Source organism: Camellia sinensis, chromosome 8 (genome assembly GCF_055761805.1).
Source record: "Camellia sinensis isolate YWXY chromosome 8, ASM5576180v1, whole genome shotgun sequence".
NCBI lineage: Eukaryota > Viridiplantae > Streptophyta > Magnoliopsida > Ericales > Theaceae > Camellia > Camellia sinensis.
Window position 1 is genome coordinate 22,712,273 of NC_138968.1, and position 13,057 is coordinate 22,725,329.

At 32.2% G+C, this 13,057-nt stretch overlaps 1 protein-coding gene across 15 annotated transcripts; it reads left to right on the forward strand.

Moving 5' to 3' along the window:
* Window positions 1-1,272: 1,272 nt before the first annotated feature.
* LOC114315277 (SKP1-like protein 21) lies at window positions 1,273-12,686 on the forward strand. 15 transcript variants are annotated; one of them, XR_014337454.1, is made up of 12 exons: window positions 1,302-1,548; window positions 4,909-5,080; window positions 7,723-7,931; window positions 8,407-8,628; window positions 8,846-9,037; window positions 9,156-9,266; window positions 9,460-9,538; window positions 10,193-10,290; window positions 10,461-10,606; window positions 11,273-11,406; window positions 11,683-11,981; window positions 12,069-12,686. XR_014337454.1 is itself a non-coding variant. In XM_082882234.1 (11 exons), the coding sequence occupies exons 3-11, from the start codon at window positions 7,896-7,898 to the stop codon at window positions 12,086-12,088; spliced, it is 1,038 nt and encodes a 345-aa protein (XP_082738360.1). In that variant the 5' UTR covers window positions 1,302-1,548; window positions 4,909-5,080; window positions 7,723-7,895; the 3' UTR covers window positions 12,089-12,686. The 15 variants fall into 15 exon arrangements, 9 of the variants coding, with proteins under 9 accessions (XP_082738361.1, XP_082738359.1, XP_082738364.1 ...); XR_014337457.1 differs by lacking the exon at window positions 4,909-5,080 and having other exon boundaries at window positions 1,284-1,548; window positions 10,378-10,606; XR_014337453.1 differs by lacking the exon at window positions 4,909-5,080 and having other exon boundaries at window positions 1,284-1,548.
* The last annotated feature ends 371 nt before the right edge of the window (window positions 12,687-13,057 follow it).

Genomic DNA, 13,057 nt, shown 5'->3' on the forward strand with positions numbered 1-13,057 from the left:
ACCACCTAACATGCAAAATCTGTGGGCTACGGCCTTCCGGTCCAGCCCATCAAACAATGATTCAAATATCCAACCCTCCTTTGATAACGTTTTGATTTTCTGTTTCTTGGTTTCGTTTTCATTTATTTTTGAACACTGAAAATAAAAAAAACTTATTAGTATACTATTTTTTGTTTTCCAAAATTTAAATTAATTTTAATTTTTCAAAAAATTTAAAAATGAAAAAAATATTTTCAACTCTCTCTTCTATCTTACAATCTCTAACCACCATCACTATTTACTACTAGTTACCACTTTCAATAATTCACCAAACATGTGTTCTTTATTTTCTTTGAAAAAAATATCCATGAATTTTACTTTTTTAATAAAAAATTTCACTGAATTATATTAATATATGAACCAACTCGAAATTTTATTAAAAAAATAAGACTTTTTTAAAAAAAATATATTTTTCATTTTATTTTTAGTTCTTCTCAATTTTTTAAGACAAGTTAGATTGACCTTCTTTGAGATTTTAACAAAATATAATAAGACTCGCAAGTTTGACCTAATTACATTAATTTTTTTTTTTGAGATTTAATTCATATAACATTTCGCTATCTTTTTATCAAAAATTTATTAGTTGTATAAATGAAAAAATAATGTCGTCATATCTCTTACATTGAAATGTGTATTTCATTTTATTTGTCTTTGTATTTTTATACCATTTGTATTAGTTAGTCTCTTTAACCTTATAAAATAGAGAATAGCATAATTATATCAAAATTGTGAGACTTGTTGTAATTTCTCAAAATCTCAAAAGAGATTGGTGTAAGTTATGTGATTTTTTTAGAGTGAATTACAAATACACTTATTGAGATTTACTTAAAATATAAATTATCTTTTATGATTTAAAAAAATTATATCCCGTCCTTTCAAATTCCTAATTGCATAATAGACTACCCTTTACTAATAAATTATCAAGTTAATTAAATTTTTTAATGATGTTATAAATATATATTTAAATTAACAATTCAGACAATTTTAATATTTTTATAGAAGAATAATTAGGAATTTTAATTTTAATTTATTAATTCTATTATAAAATAAAATTCTAAAGGAGGATATTTATAATTTTCAAAACTATATAGAGTAATAAATAATTGAAACAAGTCTTAGAAGATGTATTTGTAATTTATTTATTTTATTTACATCAAATAAAATTTTATTTTATTCAATTTTATTATTATATATATAATATAATAATAATAATAAAAAAAAGACAACCTTATCAGAGAAGGGCTAACCATGCCATAACAGCCGCCACATGCGAGTTGGTGAGTTCGATCGGTAGTCACGTGCCACCCAAATGATAATCGAAACGAAGAACACACACGCACACACACACACACACACACATCCCTTTTGCTTCCAAACCCTAAACAGAGCACAGAGCACAGAGCGCAGAGCACAGAGCAGTCTTTCTCACCCATTTTAGCTCCACAATATCTCTCTCTCTCTCTCTCTCCTTCAATTATCTGCGAATTGATTCTGGGCCTCACATTTCAGGTATGCAAAGCTCTCATTTTTAATCTGAAAATGTATTCAATTTGGATTTAGATTTTTGGACTTTGTATTAGTAAATTCAGCTTTGATTCTTCGTTTTTGAGTCCTTTTTTTTAGGAAATGTTATGGGTTTTGTTTTGTTTTTAGTTTGTTGTTTTGTGCCATTTTTTTTAATCATTGTGGCCTGTCTTCATTACCATTATTATCATTGTTCTATGGAGTATTTTGAGTGTTTGGATAAGTTTATGTTTAGGAAAATTTCAAAGTTTAGAATTTGAAGCTGTACTGCTTATCTGGTTGAGTGTTAAGTTGTTGATTGGGCATCTGTTAACTTCTTATTTTGAGAGAGAGAGAGAGAGAGAGAGAGAGACTTAAGTGCACCTTAGATTAACTCCAATCCTTGCTCTATTTTGTTTCGTCAAATTTGAGTGAAATTTTGGTTAAAAGCTTGATTGGGTATTGAACACAAACACTACAATCATTTCAAACTTATCCTGGAAACCTATTTTAACCATTTATTTTTTTTTTTTATGAAAGAAGAAAAAATATGATTGTTGGAAATTTGGTGAAGGATTTTTGGTTCAACCCTGATTGGGTGAAATTTTGCCTCTCACACTCGCTTGATTTGATATGAGTTTGATGAAATCATTGGAGCTCACTTTTAGCTCTTTATTCATCAAATTAAATTTGATAAAAGAATTGGTGAAGGATTGGAGATGCTCTTAGAATTTGTAAATATAATCGAGTTGGGAGTATCACAAATTCTTTAGTTTGTGAAGGTACTACCTTTACCTTCCATGAGCAAAGCAGATGTACTAAGGGTTGAGCACCCTACCCATCTACTGTTTATACTGACCTCTTTATAATTTAATGTGTTCCCATGTTCTAGAATTTGGAAATTACATCGGTGAGATGAGAACAACTAGAGGTGCACTTGCTCCCCAGCTGCAAGAGTGCACAAGTGTCAGATGTAGCCAAGTATACCAGCCTCTAGCATTTGTAAATGATTTCTTACTTTTAGTCATTACCCAGAATTTTGAAGGGAATTTCACATCTGGAGGGACTTGAGGTTGAATTTAGGTTAAACCTTGTTAAGTGCATATGTGTATGTTTTTTATATGGGTCTTCGTATGAAAACAAGGTTTCATTTGTAGCTGTTTGTGCATGCTCCCATGAGCATCATTGTATATTCTGGTGACTGTCTTCACATTAGTGCATTTGTAGTGGATGTTCTTAATTCTGTTTATCTCTTTGGCTATCTCCCGTTCCTCTTAGTTTCTCTCTTTTTTTCTTTTTAATAAATCCCCTCTCTGCCTCTCTTAACATCAATTATTTTTGACGTATTCATATCCTAAACATAATTCCATATTCTTAAATTGAAGAATAATTTCACTCACTTATCAACATTTACTGCGTATAGGCTATAATAACTAGGAGAGCACCTGCCTGCCATGATGAATGTTCATCACCTATGCATGCATTTAACCAATGCACATTCATAGGTGGTCCTACTACCATATATGGGTAGCATCAATTTTAGGGTATTTGTGTTTGAATTTTTTTCATCATAGAAAATGGCAAAGATGCTAAGTTGCATCGTGGGACATAGGATATCATCAATCCTATGGAGATTACAGTGGAGTAGTTATAGAGAGAGAAAGGAAAGGAGAAGGAGAGTGGAAAGAGAAGTGAAGGGTAGCATTGGGTTTTGGTGTTGATCATCAATTTAACATCAAGATCTCTGTACTTTTAAATGGAAAAAGGGCTGACACGACCGTGATGTGCACATCTGCAACTAAGTGCTTGTTACTCTAACCTCCCATCCCATAATCAAAAGTTTGAATGATATGCAAATTTCTTAATGCGTCTCTTTGTCTTTTTAAATTTCGAATGAAGTATTGATCCAAAAATTCCTGCATGATTCTCTACCAAATGCCAAGTGCTTCAACAATTGAACAAATGAAAGATCATGAACTTCATTGAAATTGCATTCATAACATCTTTGTTTCTTTTGGAGACTTTCATCGACAAATGCTAATTTTTCCCACAAGCATGTATATGATTATATTAGCGGCTGGGCACACGCACTCAAAAAAAGTTATAAGATGAGAAGAACGATTTTTCTCTAATTATTTTTTTAACTTTTGTTTTTTAGTTCTTTTAGGAACAATCCAAACAATGTTGTGAGAAAGAGAAAAGAAGAATTACAAAATTTAAAATAAAAGAGTGAGATTAATGTAGATGCATGTGTAGATATAGATGTATGTATAGCTAAACATAATAATTAAATTAAAATTTGTAAAATATTATTTAAAAAAAATTATGCACGGGTTAAACCCAAGTACCACGAAGCTAAATGAATAATGATAAACACAAATGCATAAATACAACAACAAATTGTTTCACATCCATAAAAAATGAGCATCACCTTGCCGATACTTATCCTAACATCCCAAGAATTCAATTGCAACAATAATTGGGTAAGAAAACGATTTTATAATTTTAGTTAAACACAATTAGTGATACTATAATTGTATTAATTAGGGTAAACTAACAATAGATCCTAATAGTTGGACTTAATTCCCATCAAGTCCTATTGAAAATAAGTCCTAATAAAATTGTCGCTAAAAATAATTTTGTGTGTCGATTTTTTGCATGTCACTAAAAATTAACAATTAGTAACTTTTTTTGGTCACGATTTTTACAAATTGTCATTAAAACTTACAATTAGTGACCTTTTTTGTGACGAATTTTTCAAACTTTCGCTGAAAGTTAAAAATTAGTGACTTTTTTGTGACAATTTTTTAAACTGTTTCTAAAACTTATAATTAGTGACATTTTTTGTGACAATTTTCATACTGTCGCTGAAAATTAACAATCAATGACATTTTTTAATAATGTTTGATGAAAAATATCATTAATTATTATAAGGCCTATTGAATAATAAGTCCACTTATTAAGACCTACGCGTAAGTCCCCCTGTAATTACTATATACTCAAATTTTTAGCCCATAATTTTACTCAATGTGATTCACATTAATTCTAATGGCATATATGTAATTATTGAGTAATCACATACAATTTTAGTTAAAGACAATTAGTGATGTCTTTTTATTTTTATTTATTTTATTTTTATGGGATAAATATTTATTTATTTTTATTATAATTATAAGAAAAAATTGATGTTGAGTGCATTATTTAGAACTAATTAATGAATTTAACTATGTATGTTTCAATGACGGTTGTGAATTATTTTGTAAAACCATGAAAGTAATTGACTCATTGATAAATTTAATTAGATTTTTTTGTTGCAATGACCTTAATAATTCTTAAATTAAAAAAATAATTTTGTTCATTTAACAGGAAAAAATGTGCACGCATTGCATGTGACACAAAAGTGTCAAACATCAACTCAGGTCTTTGCATATTATAGCAGATAGATAGATAGATGCTACAATCTGGATTGCTGTATTTGGAGATTGCAAATTTGAATGAAGGACACAAAGCCAAAGCCAAAGCCAAAGCCAAACTTATGGTTTGAAGATTTTTTTTTGGATTTGGATAATTTCAAGATCTGATTACAATTTTGGACAATTTTTTTTCTCTGGATATTATTTTTATTACTGCGTTTGTTGGTTTGCTTTACTTAACGTGTAAGGTGACATATCCAAGGAAATAAATTAGTTGATCTGCTGTACAACTTTTAAAAGCTTACAAATCCAGGGTGATGAAATAAATGAATGGCCTTTGTTAAATAAGAACTTGCGGATGCATGTGCAATTCAAGTAAAAATAAAAGTAAATATTTACTATATATTGTGTACCACTCAAGTGGTAAAGAGTGTTCTTCATTAGACCCAAGGCCCAAGGTTCGAGTCCCACTCCTGCCATCTATCTAATGTTTTTGTTTTAAATAGAAAAATTGACACTTGGGAGCATAAGGAGAGAAGGCTTCATGATGCTACCAAAGGTGTTCACTTTATAATAGTATAGATAGAAGATAGAAACCTTATCAGGAAGAAGAGAGATAGGCATCAATCCTGTCTCATTTTCTTTTTCATGAACCAAATGGTATACAAAAACCGTAGAAAAGATAAAGCTAAATATGTAGAAAGGATAAAGCTAAAACTACTATGGGCTTTAAAAGTGCCACATTTGAATTACTAAAAGTGAGATCTTCTTTTCTCTTTGCCAATAAATAGATTTGATTGCACTTTATGTGGAAGAATAAATGCAGAAGGAACACAAGCTGGCAGTCTTGGAAACTATGAAGCACGGATAAGGATACAATACGAATACGACAATGTGCCAAAATCTGAAAAAGTAGGATACGAGTACGGTAGGAATACATTTATAAAAAAATTATTTTTATAATTTTATTAATGTAATATGCATGAAAATAAAACCTAAAAAAAAATAAAAATGAAAAACCAGTATATAAGATATATATATATATATGTATATAACAAAGTATTAATATAAAAGGGAAAAAAATAAAAAAAATAAAAAATAAAAAGAAAGAAAAAAGAAATACAGCAGTATATATAAGAGATAAAGGAGAAAAAAAAGAAATCAGAAATGTGAGAGACCCAGAGAGAGAGAGAGAGAATCATGTTTGGCGAAGAGAGAAGAGTTAGATAGACAGTATTTCGCTGTGGTCAATCGAGATGGAGATGAGATCGACCGACTAAAATTCTTCCTTCCTTGTTAGGTGTGCTTCCTTCTTTACTAGATTTACTTCTTTTCTTTGATCACCGAGAGGGAAGAAGGTTAGGCTAAGATTTTTTTTACCTATTTTCTAGTTTACGATTTGTATATGGATTGAGGGATTTGATCGATTTGTGTTTTTTCAGTTTAAGTTTGCATTATTTACATTTTTGACTTACAAAAAAATTCTAAAAATTATGTTTTTTGTCTTGTCGTATCCCAAAAGTATTCGGAACGTATCTCCAATGTATCCTTGCGTATCCAAAACACATCCGAAATTCAAAATTCAAAATTAAAAAAAAAAAAAAAAAACCGGATACTTTTTGCCGTGTCTGATATGTATCTTGGCATATTAGATGCGTATCCGTATCCAATACTTGTACGCTGCCCATTTTGGAGTATCCGTGCTTCATAGCTTAGAAGAAGAGACCGTATTTCAATCTCTTGAGATAGGTACTAGATTGAACCATGGTTATTAGAATCCCGATCTGGATTGTAGGATCTTAAGATCAAGATCCTACGACTTTAGTTGGGCCAAACGATTTGGATCACACTAAGATCTTAAATTTAGTAGGATCTTAAAGAGACTACAATTCTAGTCATAAAATCGTGTAGAATCACACTACGATCCCGATCTTATCAAAAAAATTTTTTTTTATTATTTATTTCTTACATATGTATGTATATGTGTATATCTATATAAAAAATTTGACTATAAATTCTTTCTACAAATATTTCTTCTAATTTATGATAACATAAAAGATGCATTATATCAAATTAATCATTTTTTAAAATTGTTTTACAATTATTTAACATACTTTATCATTATAGATAATTTATCATTTTATTTTACATTAAAAGTAGAATCTTACGATCCTTGATCCGATTCTACTATTCGATCCATAAGTCCTCCCAACGATCCTACTTAGGATCCCGATTTTAACAACCTTGGATTGATCCCTTTCATCCAAGGAATTTAAATTGTCATACATTTCTTCAAAGTTCAAATTGTCTACCATTTCTTCAATTTAGGTAAATCACTCATATGGAAGATGCTCACTGTCCCCCGCTATTGGGAAAGAAAAACTAACAACATCATGCTGGCAGCATTTACCATTTCAATTTTGAACATGTTTCCATTGTATTCTAAAGTTGGTGAATATTCAATAGTTTTTCTCCATTGGCCTTCATTTGATTAATATATCATCACACTTGTGTATACTTGTATGCCTTTTGCTCTTCTTTTGTTTTAATAGTGAATGGTTAAACCTGAATAATCAAGACATAAATGTAAATTTCATGTAGAAACTATACTTATGTTGCATTTTCACTTATCCTTATAGTAAAATAAAAATGTTGCATCAGGCATAGTATTTCACAATTTCTTGATCATTCCTTTTTTTAATTAGTGACTGGATTTGATGAAGTGTTTTTCTTAAGAAAGTGCTTGTACTTGTACTTCTGTTGCTAGAGTCTAGGAATGTGCCAATTTGGAATGCACCTGTAAAGAGTCACATACTTCACAGAGTTCATATTTTAAAGAAGGGAAAACTTCCACATCCATTGTTGCTTCTGAGCTTTTGAAGTTGAAGTCATAGGGTGGTTCCTTTATAGGAAACTCCGAAAGAAAATCTTCACAGTTTGATGTCAGAAGGTACAATGGCAATTGTGAAACCAGAGGTATGTTAGATAATTGTTTTGGGAATCTTATTTTTTGTTATCAATTCTTTACAAATGCAGATTGAGAAGATAATTTTCTCTGACTATAGTTGGTTATTGGGGATTTTCCTATTCGCTCTTTTGGATAATGTGATGGTAGAATTTGGTTGATATTGGAAACTATTTTAAGCATCAGCTTGTGCTGATATGTAATGCTTGTTCCCATAAGGTTTTATTATATCATCACATAGGGTGTTTCTTTTTTAGTGTTTAGTTTTTCGAAATGATATCTATCATACTTTTTTCTTAAACCCCACCATGAGGGGCATAGGCTGTGGCCAAATTGGGTTGATGTTGTAACCTGTAGACATGAGGTTCAAGATATATGATGATGGCTCACAATTAAATTATTAGTTTATTTTTTTCCCCCATTGATGTAGTCTTAATCCATTTTGTTATGATCACTATTTAATTTACCTTTGCTCTATGTTTCAAGATGAAGTCTTACATCTGGGTCCAAACTGCTGATGGTTCAATCCAACAAGTGGAGGAAGAGGTTGCCATGTTTTGCCCCATGATATGTCGAGAAGTACTTCAAACAGGCATGGGATCTTCCAAAAACTATGCTATATCTCTTCCTCAACGAGTCAATCCTGCCGTCTTGGGCTTAATACTTGATTACTGTCGGTTTCATCAACTACCTGGCCGCTCTAATAAGGTTTGTTATGTTTTGGATGTTTTATATTGGATTAAGTTCCTCTTGGGTAAAAATGCTGACTGCTACGTTAAAATTTCAAGGAGTTAGAAATATTTGTTACAAAGGTCCTTTTCCTACCTTCAATCTCTCTCTGGGGAGGAGTCAATAAGATGGCATAGGTTATGACGATGTTCAGTATGAAATGTTTTGACTCGTTTTTTGTTTTTTCTGCATCTAGGAGCGGAAAACTTTTGATGAAAAGTTCGTTCGTTTAGATACAAAAAAGCTATGTGAGCTGACATCTGCTGCTGACAGCCTCCAGTTGAGGCCTTTGGTTGACCTTACAAGCCGTGCACTTGCTCGAATGATTGAAGGGAAAACTCCTGAGGAAATACGTGAAACATTTAATTTACCTGATGATCTTACGGAGGTGATTGTTGCTGGAATGAAATCTTCTCCCTCTCACCCCAAAATCCTTTTTTTTGGGTGTCCATTTTTGTGTAGTTTTGTTTGTTTTCACTATTTCTCACTTAGATCTGGTGTTGTAGGAGGAGAAGTTGGAGCCCTTGAGAAACATAACTGATGATCCACGCATCAGGCTTTTGAATCGGTTATACGCTAGAAAGAGGAAAGAATTGAAAGAGAGGGAGCGATTAAAGGTGGTTACATGTACTTCTCTTGTGTGGAATCGTATCTTTGCCTTATTGTCAGTTAATGCCAAATGTTGTTTTCTAGTACATATAAATTTGAATTGCTCATGGGTTGATTAAAAACAATGGCATGGTATTAAAATTGTAATACCTATATATAAATGTTTGCACTTATTGCAAATGCGTTTTCCTTGTGTTTCAGAATGTTGAAGTTGAGGAAGAGTGTGTTGATGAACGCTCAGTCGATGAACTCTTATCATTTATAAATGGTGGAAATGGAGGTGTGTGGACAATGTTTCTATTCCATTTTTTTGGGTGATTTTTAGCTCCATCTTCTTCTATATGTAGAACTAGAATGATGGCACCCATGATGTGAATGCACACATTTATGAGTTTGATTGGTATTGGGAATAACTGGCAAAGGATAACTGTCAAGAATAATTTGAAATCAAGAGTTTTGAGCTAAGGAAAAGAAATTGCCATTCTAGATGTGGGGGTTTCTTATCAGTTGTGCATCATGCACTTTGGATTATTATAATGTTGTAGATGTTTATGCATGATGGTTGGAGTTGGCAGGTCACTGAACTGCTTTTAGGGGGGGGGGGGGGGGGTTTCCAGCAAAGTAGTTGAGAAGGCTGCTATTGTTATCACTTCAAAACGATTTATGTTGTTTTTGAACTGTGTTGCATGGATCATTGCCTACTGGTTGTGTCTTTGAATTTGGGTTTCTGATTGATGGTTCAGTAAGCATGACGTGATACAAGTGCATTATAGAGGTTTTCATTGTGATTCATCATAAATTATTTCCCTTTGCTTGTGTATTTCATCTTCTTGTTGAAACATATGGAGCGTCTAAGATTTTTTTGACTTCAGAAAACAAACTTCGAATGTTGGGTTACTGTTCTTTTTAAATTTATTGGAGTTCCGCTTTACAGATTCGAAAAGGGCTGCTAAGAATAAAAAAAAAAACCGGAGGAGAAAAGATCAACCAAGGGATTCTTCTTCAAACAATGAGAATGGAAGCCATGATAAGGTTGGCACCACTTTTTGCTCTCATTTTGCCTATGCATGTCTGCCTTTTTTTTATTATAATATTATTGATTGGTTCTCTCCATTTCAGGGAAGACAGTACTTTGTTCATTGTTGGTTTGCTGGTGTCTTTTTATGTTTTAGAAATTTAATGGTATATCTTGTGTTTGCCAGAATGATATGGTTGACATTGTGGCTACCCCAAATGTAACCTCAAAATTGCAGGATTCTACATCTGTTGCCTTTTCACCGAAGCTTGAGTTTGATGATAGTGTTTTTGAGGATGAATTAGATCCCGCCATGAAGGAAGAACTTGACAGGTTAGATGATTTATCAATATTATTGTTGAAAATCTATTAGGGGAGAAAGGTTTTTTTGCTTTCTTTTTCTCTTTTCTTTCCTTTACACCCTCCCACACACACACGCACACCCCCCCCCCCCCCCCCTCCCAAAAAAAAAAAAAAGAAAAAAAAAAGAAAAGAAAGAAAGAAAGCAAAATAGCCAGACTAATCTCTTTTCTGCTTAATTTTATCATTATTCTTTTAAATGGTAAATTGCATTTTGCACCTCTAATGTATTGTACTCAATTCTTACTTTGACCATTAAGCTTTAGATTTGTCCAACTTGGTCCTTGATCTGTTGAATTTTGTGGTCTGGTTGGTTGTTGTTTCAAATTCTCTTAACGGAAAACACCACGTGGCAAAAGTGGGAAATGTTTCAGAGCCATGTGGAGTTTTTTGTCAGAAATCTGGACTGCACTGCAGTTACTAACTCGATCACAATGACAAAAATCCTATAGTTGAGGATCCAAAATAATAAAATCTCAAGTTTGAAGACCAAAGTGAGAAAGTGCAAGGTGTAATTTGCCCTTTGAAGTTATATGTATCTGCCTCCTTATATGGAAATTTTATCTTATTTATCAAAATAAAAATGGAAATTTTATCTTGAATTGCACATCCCTTTATATATCTCTTTGTAAACTGTAGGGAAGTGGAGGATTTTGCCAGGAGATTGAACTCTGTTTGGCCAGAAAGAATGCAGGAGATTCTGTCATTGGGCCAAGATAGAAGACTTGTACCAATCTCTGCGAATGGCAATGGTTCTTTGAAGAGATATACTGGTATGCTCTTAATCCTTCACTATGGTGGATTTCTTGTAATTATTCTTTATATTAGGAAAAAAAAATTAAATCAAGCATGTGCCGTAAACTTTGTATTTAGTTAATTGCCATACTGAGCAAGAAAAGAAGAAAAAAATGGTTTTGCCCTAAACAGATGTTGTTGGTGCTAGAGTTTTTCATCTCACTTCGACGTCAGCTATGTTTCTCTTTCTTGATTTATGAAAGGGAAAGATAACCTTTTGATAATTTTATAAGAAATCCATTTTTGACTTCTAGGCTGATTGTGGGACTGCAATAATTACATATTTTGCATTTTGTGCCACTGGAGGTGCTAGCACATACTCTCGTGGCTACGAATCTCTCAGAAGAAAGCTCCAATAAAAATGTGTTAACAACCACAAAAAATGGAGATTGTAGGGTAGAAGGAGATGAGCTGTGATGATATGGTGGCACAAGTGATGGAGATTGAGTGAAATCAACTGCTATGAAATGTCCTTTCTTTGTGTGTGTGTGTAGTTCACTCTTGCTGTCCTCGTTAATGCCTATATATTCTTCTTGTTTGGACATAACAACATGTAAGCTTATATGCCAGATGTCTTATTTGTGTCCCAAACAAAAGGCAATCAGTTTCATGTGTCTCAATTATTTGATTCATTAAACAGGTTTGGACCAACGACAGTGATCCAGTTGGCAAATTGCCCATTTCTCACACCGTGCAGCTTGAGCACTTTCGGACAATGTTCTAGAATGGGGTGTCCGCCAGAGCCTAGGAAAGGTGACGATGTCTTTGCCATGGACTGCACGCACCAATGTTGTTTTTACCCTGCCATGTCCAAAATACAAATTTAGTCCTTGGGTTGTCCTCTATGTTGGGAAAAGAAAAAAAGAAAAAGGAGGGGGAGAAAAAATAAAACAGAAAGAGATGAATCCCATGCATTTGTAACTTCTAAGCATCAAACTTGCAATGCTCATTTCACTTTCCATTTTCGTTTTCTTTTTCTTTTTCTTTTTTCTTTTTTTCAGTTGAATTAATTTCAAATTTTTTCATTTCATATGCGGTGGGCATGTCTTTGAGCGGCCGTGATAAATGAGCAATGATGTTGAAAGTGCTTACTTTTTTTCTTTTTCTTTTTTTAATCTTCACAGAAACTTGGTGGTAAGTACCTTGTTGGTTTCGAGTTTGCTTTGTATTTGAGAAATGTAGACGATGTGAGGCATATGTGAAGTGCTTAATGTAATTATGGCTTTTAAGCATTTTATATGAAGAATTTTCTGAGAAAGTATTGATTTGTCTCTTTTTTCTTTTTGCATTTTTTGGTTTGGCATTTATTTTGGTTTACCAGTTGTTTGGAATGTGCCCCTACTTGAATTAATTCACTGGATAAGTAATACTGATCTCTGTTTTTGTTTTGTCAAGAAATCCCATCTTTTAGGATGTGTTTGGATCATGAATTTTGATAGGAATTTGAAAAGAGAGAGAGAACTAGAGAAGAAGAAAGAGAACAAAATTATAAGTTTTTTTTTTTAATTTATTTATTTAAATTCTTACCTAAATATATGATTTAAATAGAGCTTAGCTTGTTTGTGGGTTTTTATTTTATGATCATGTACTGATTTGTCTATTACTACTGTTCTTATTTTTCCGTAGGGA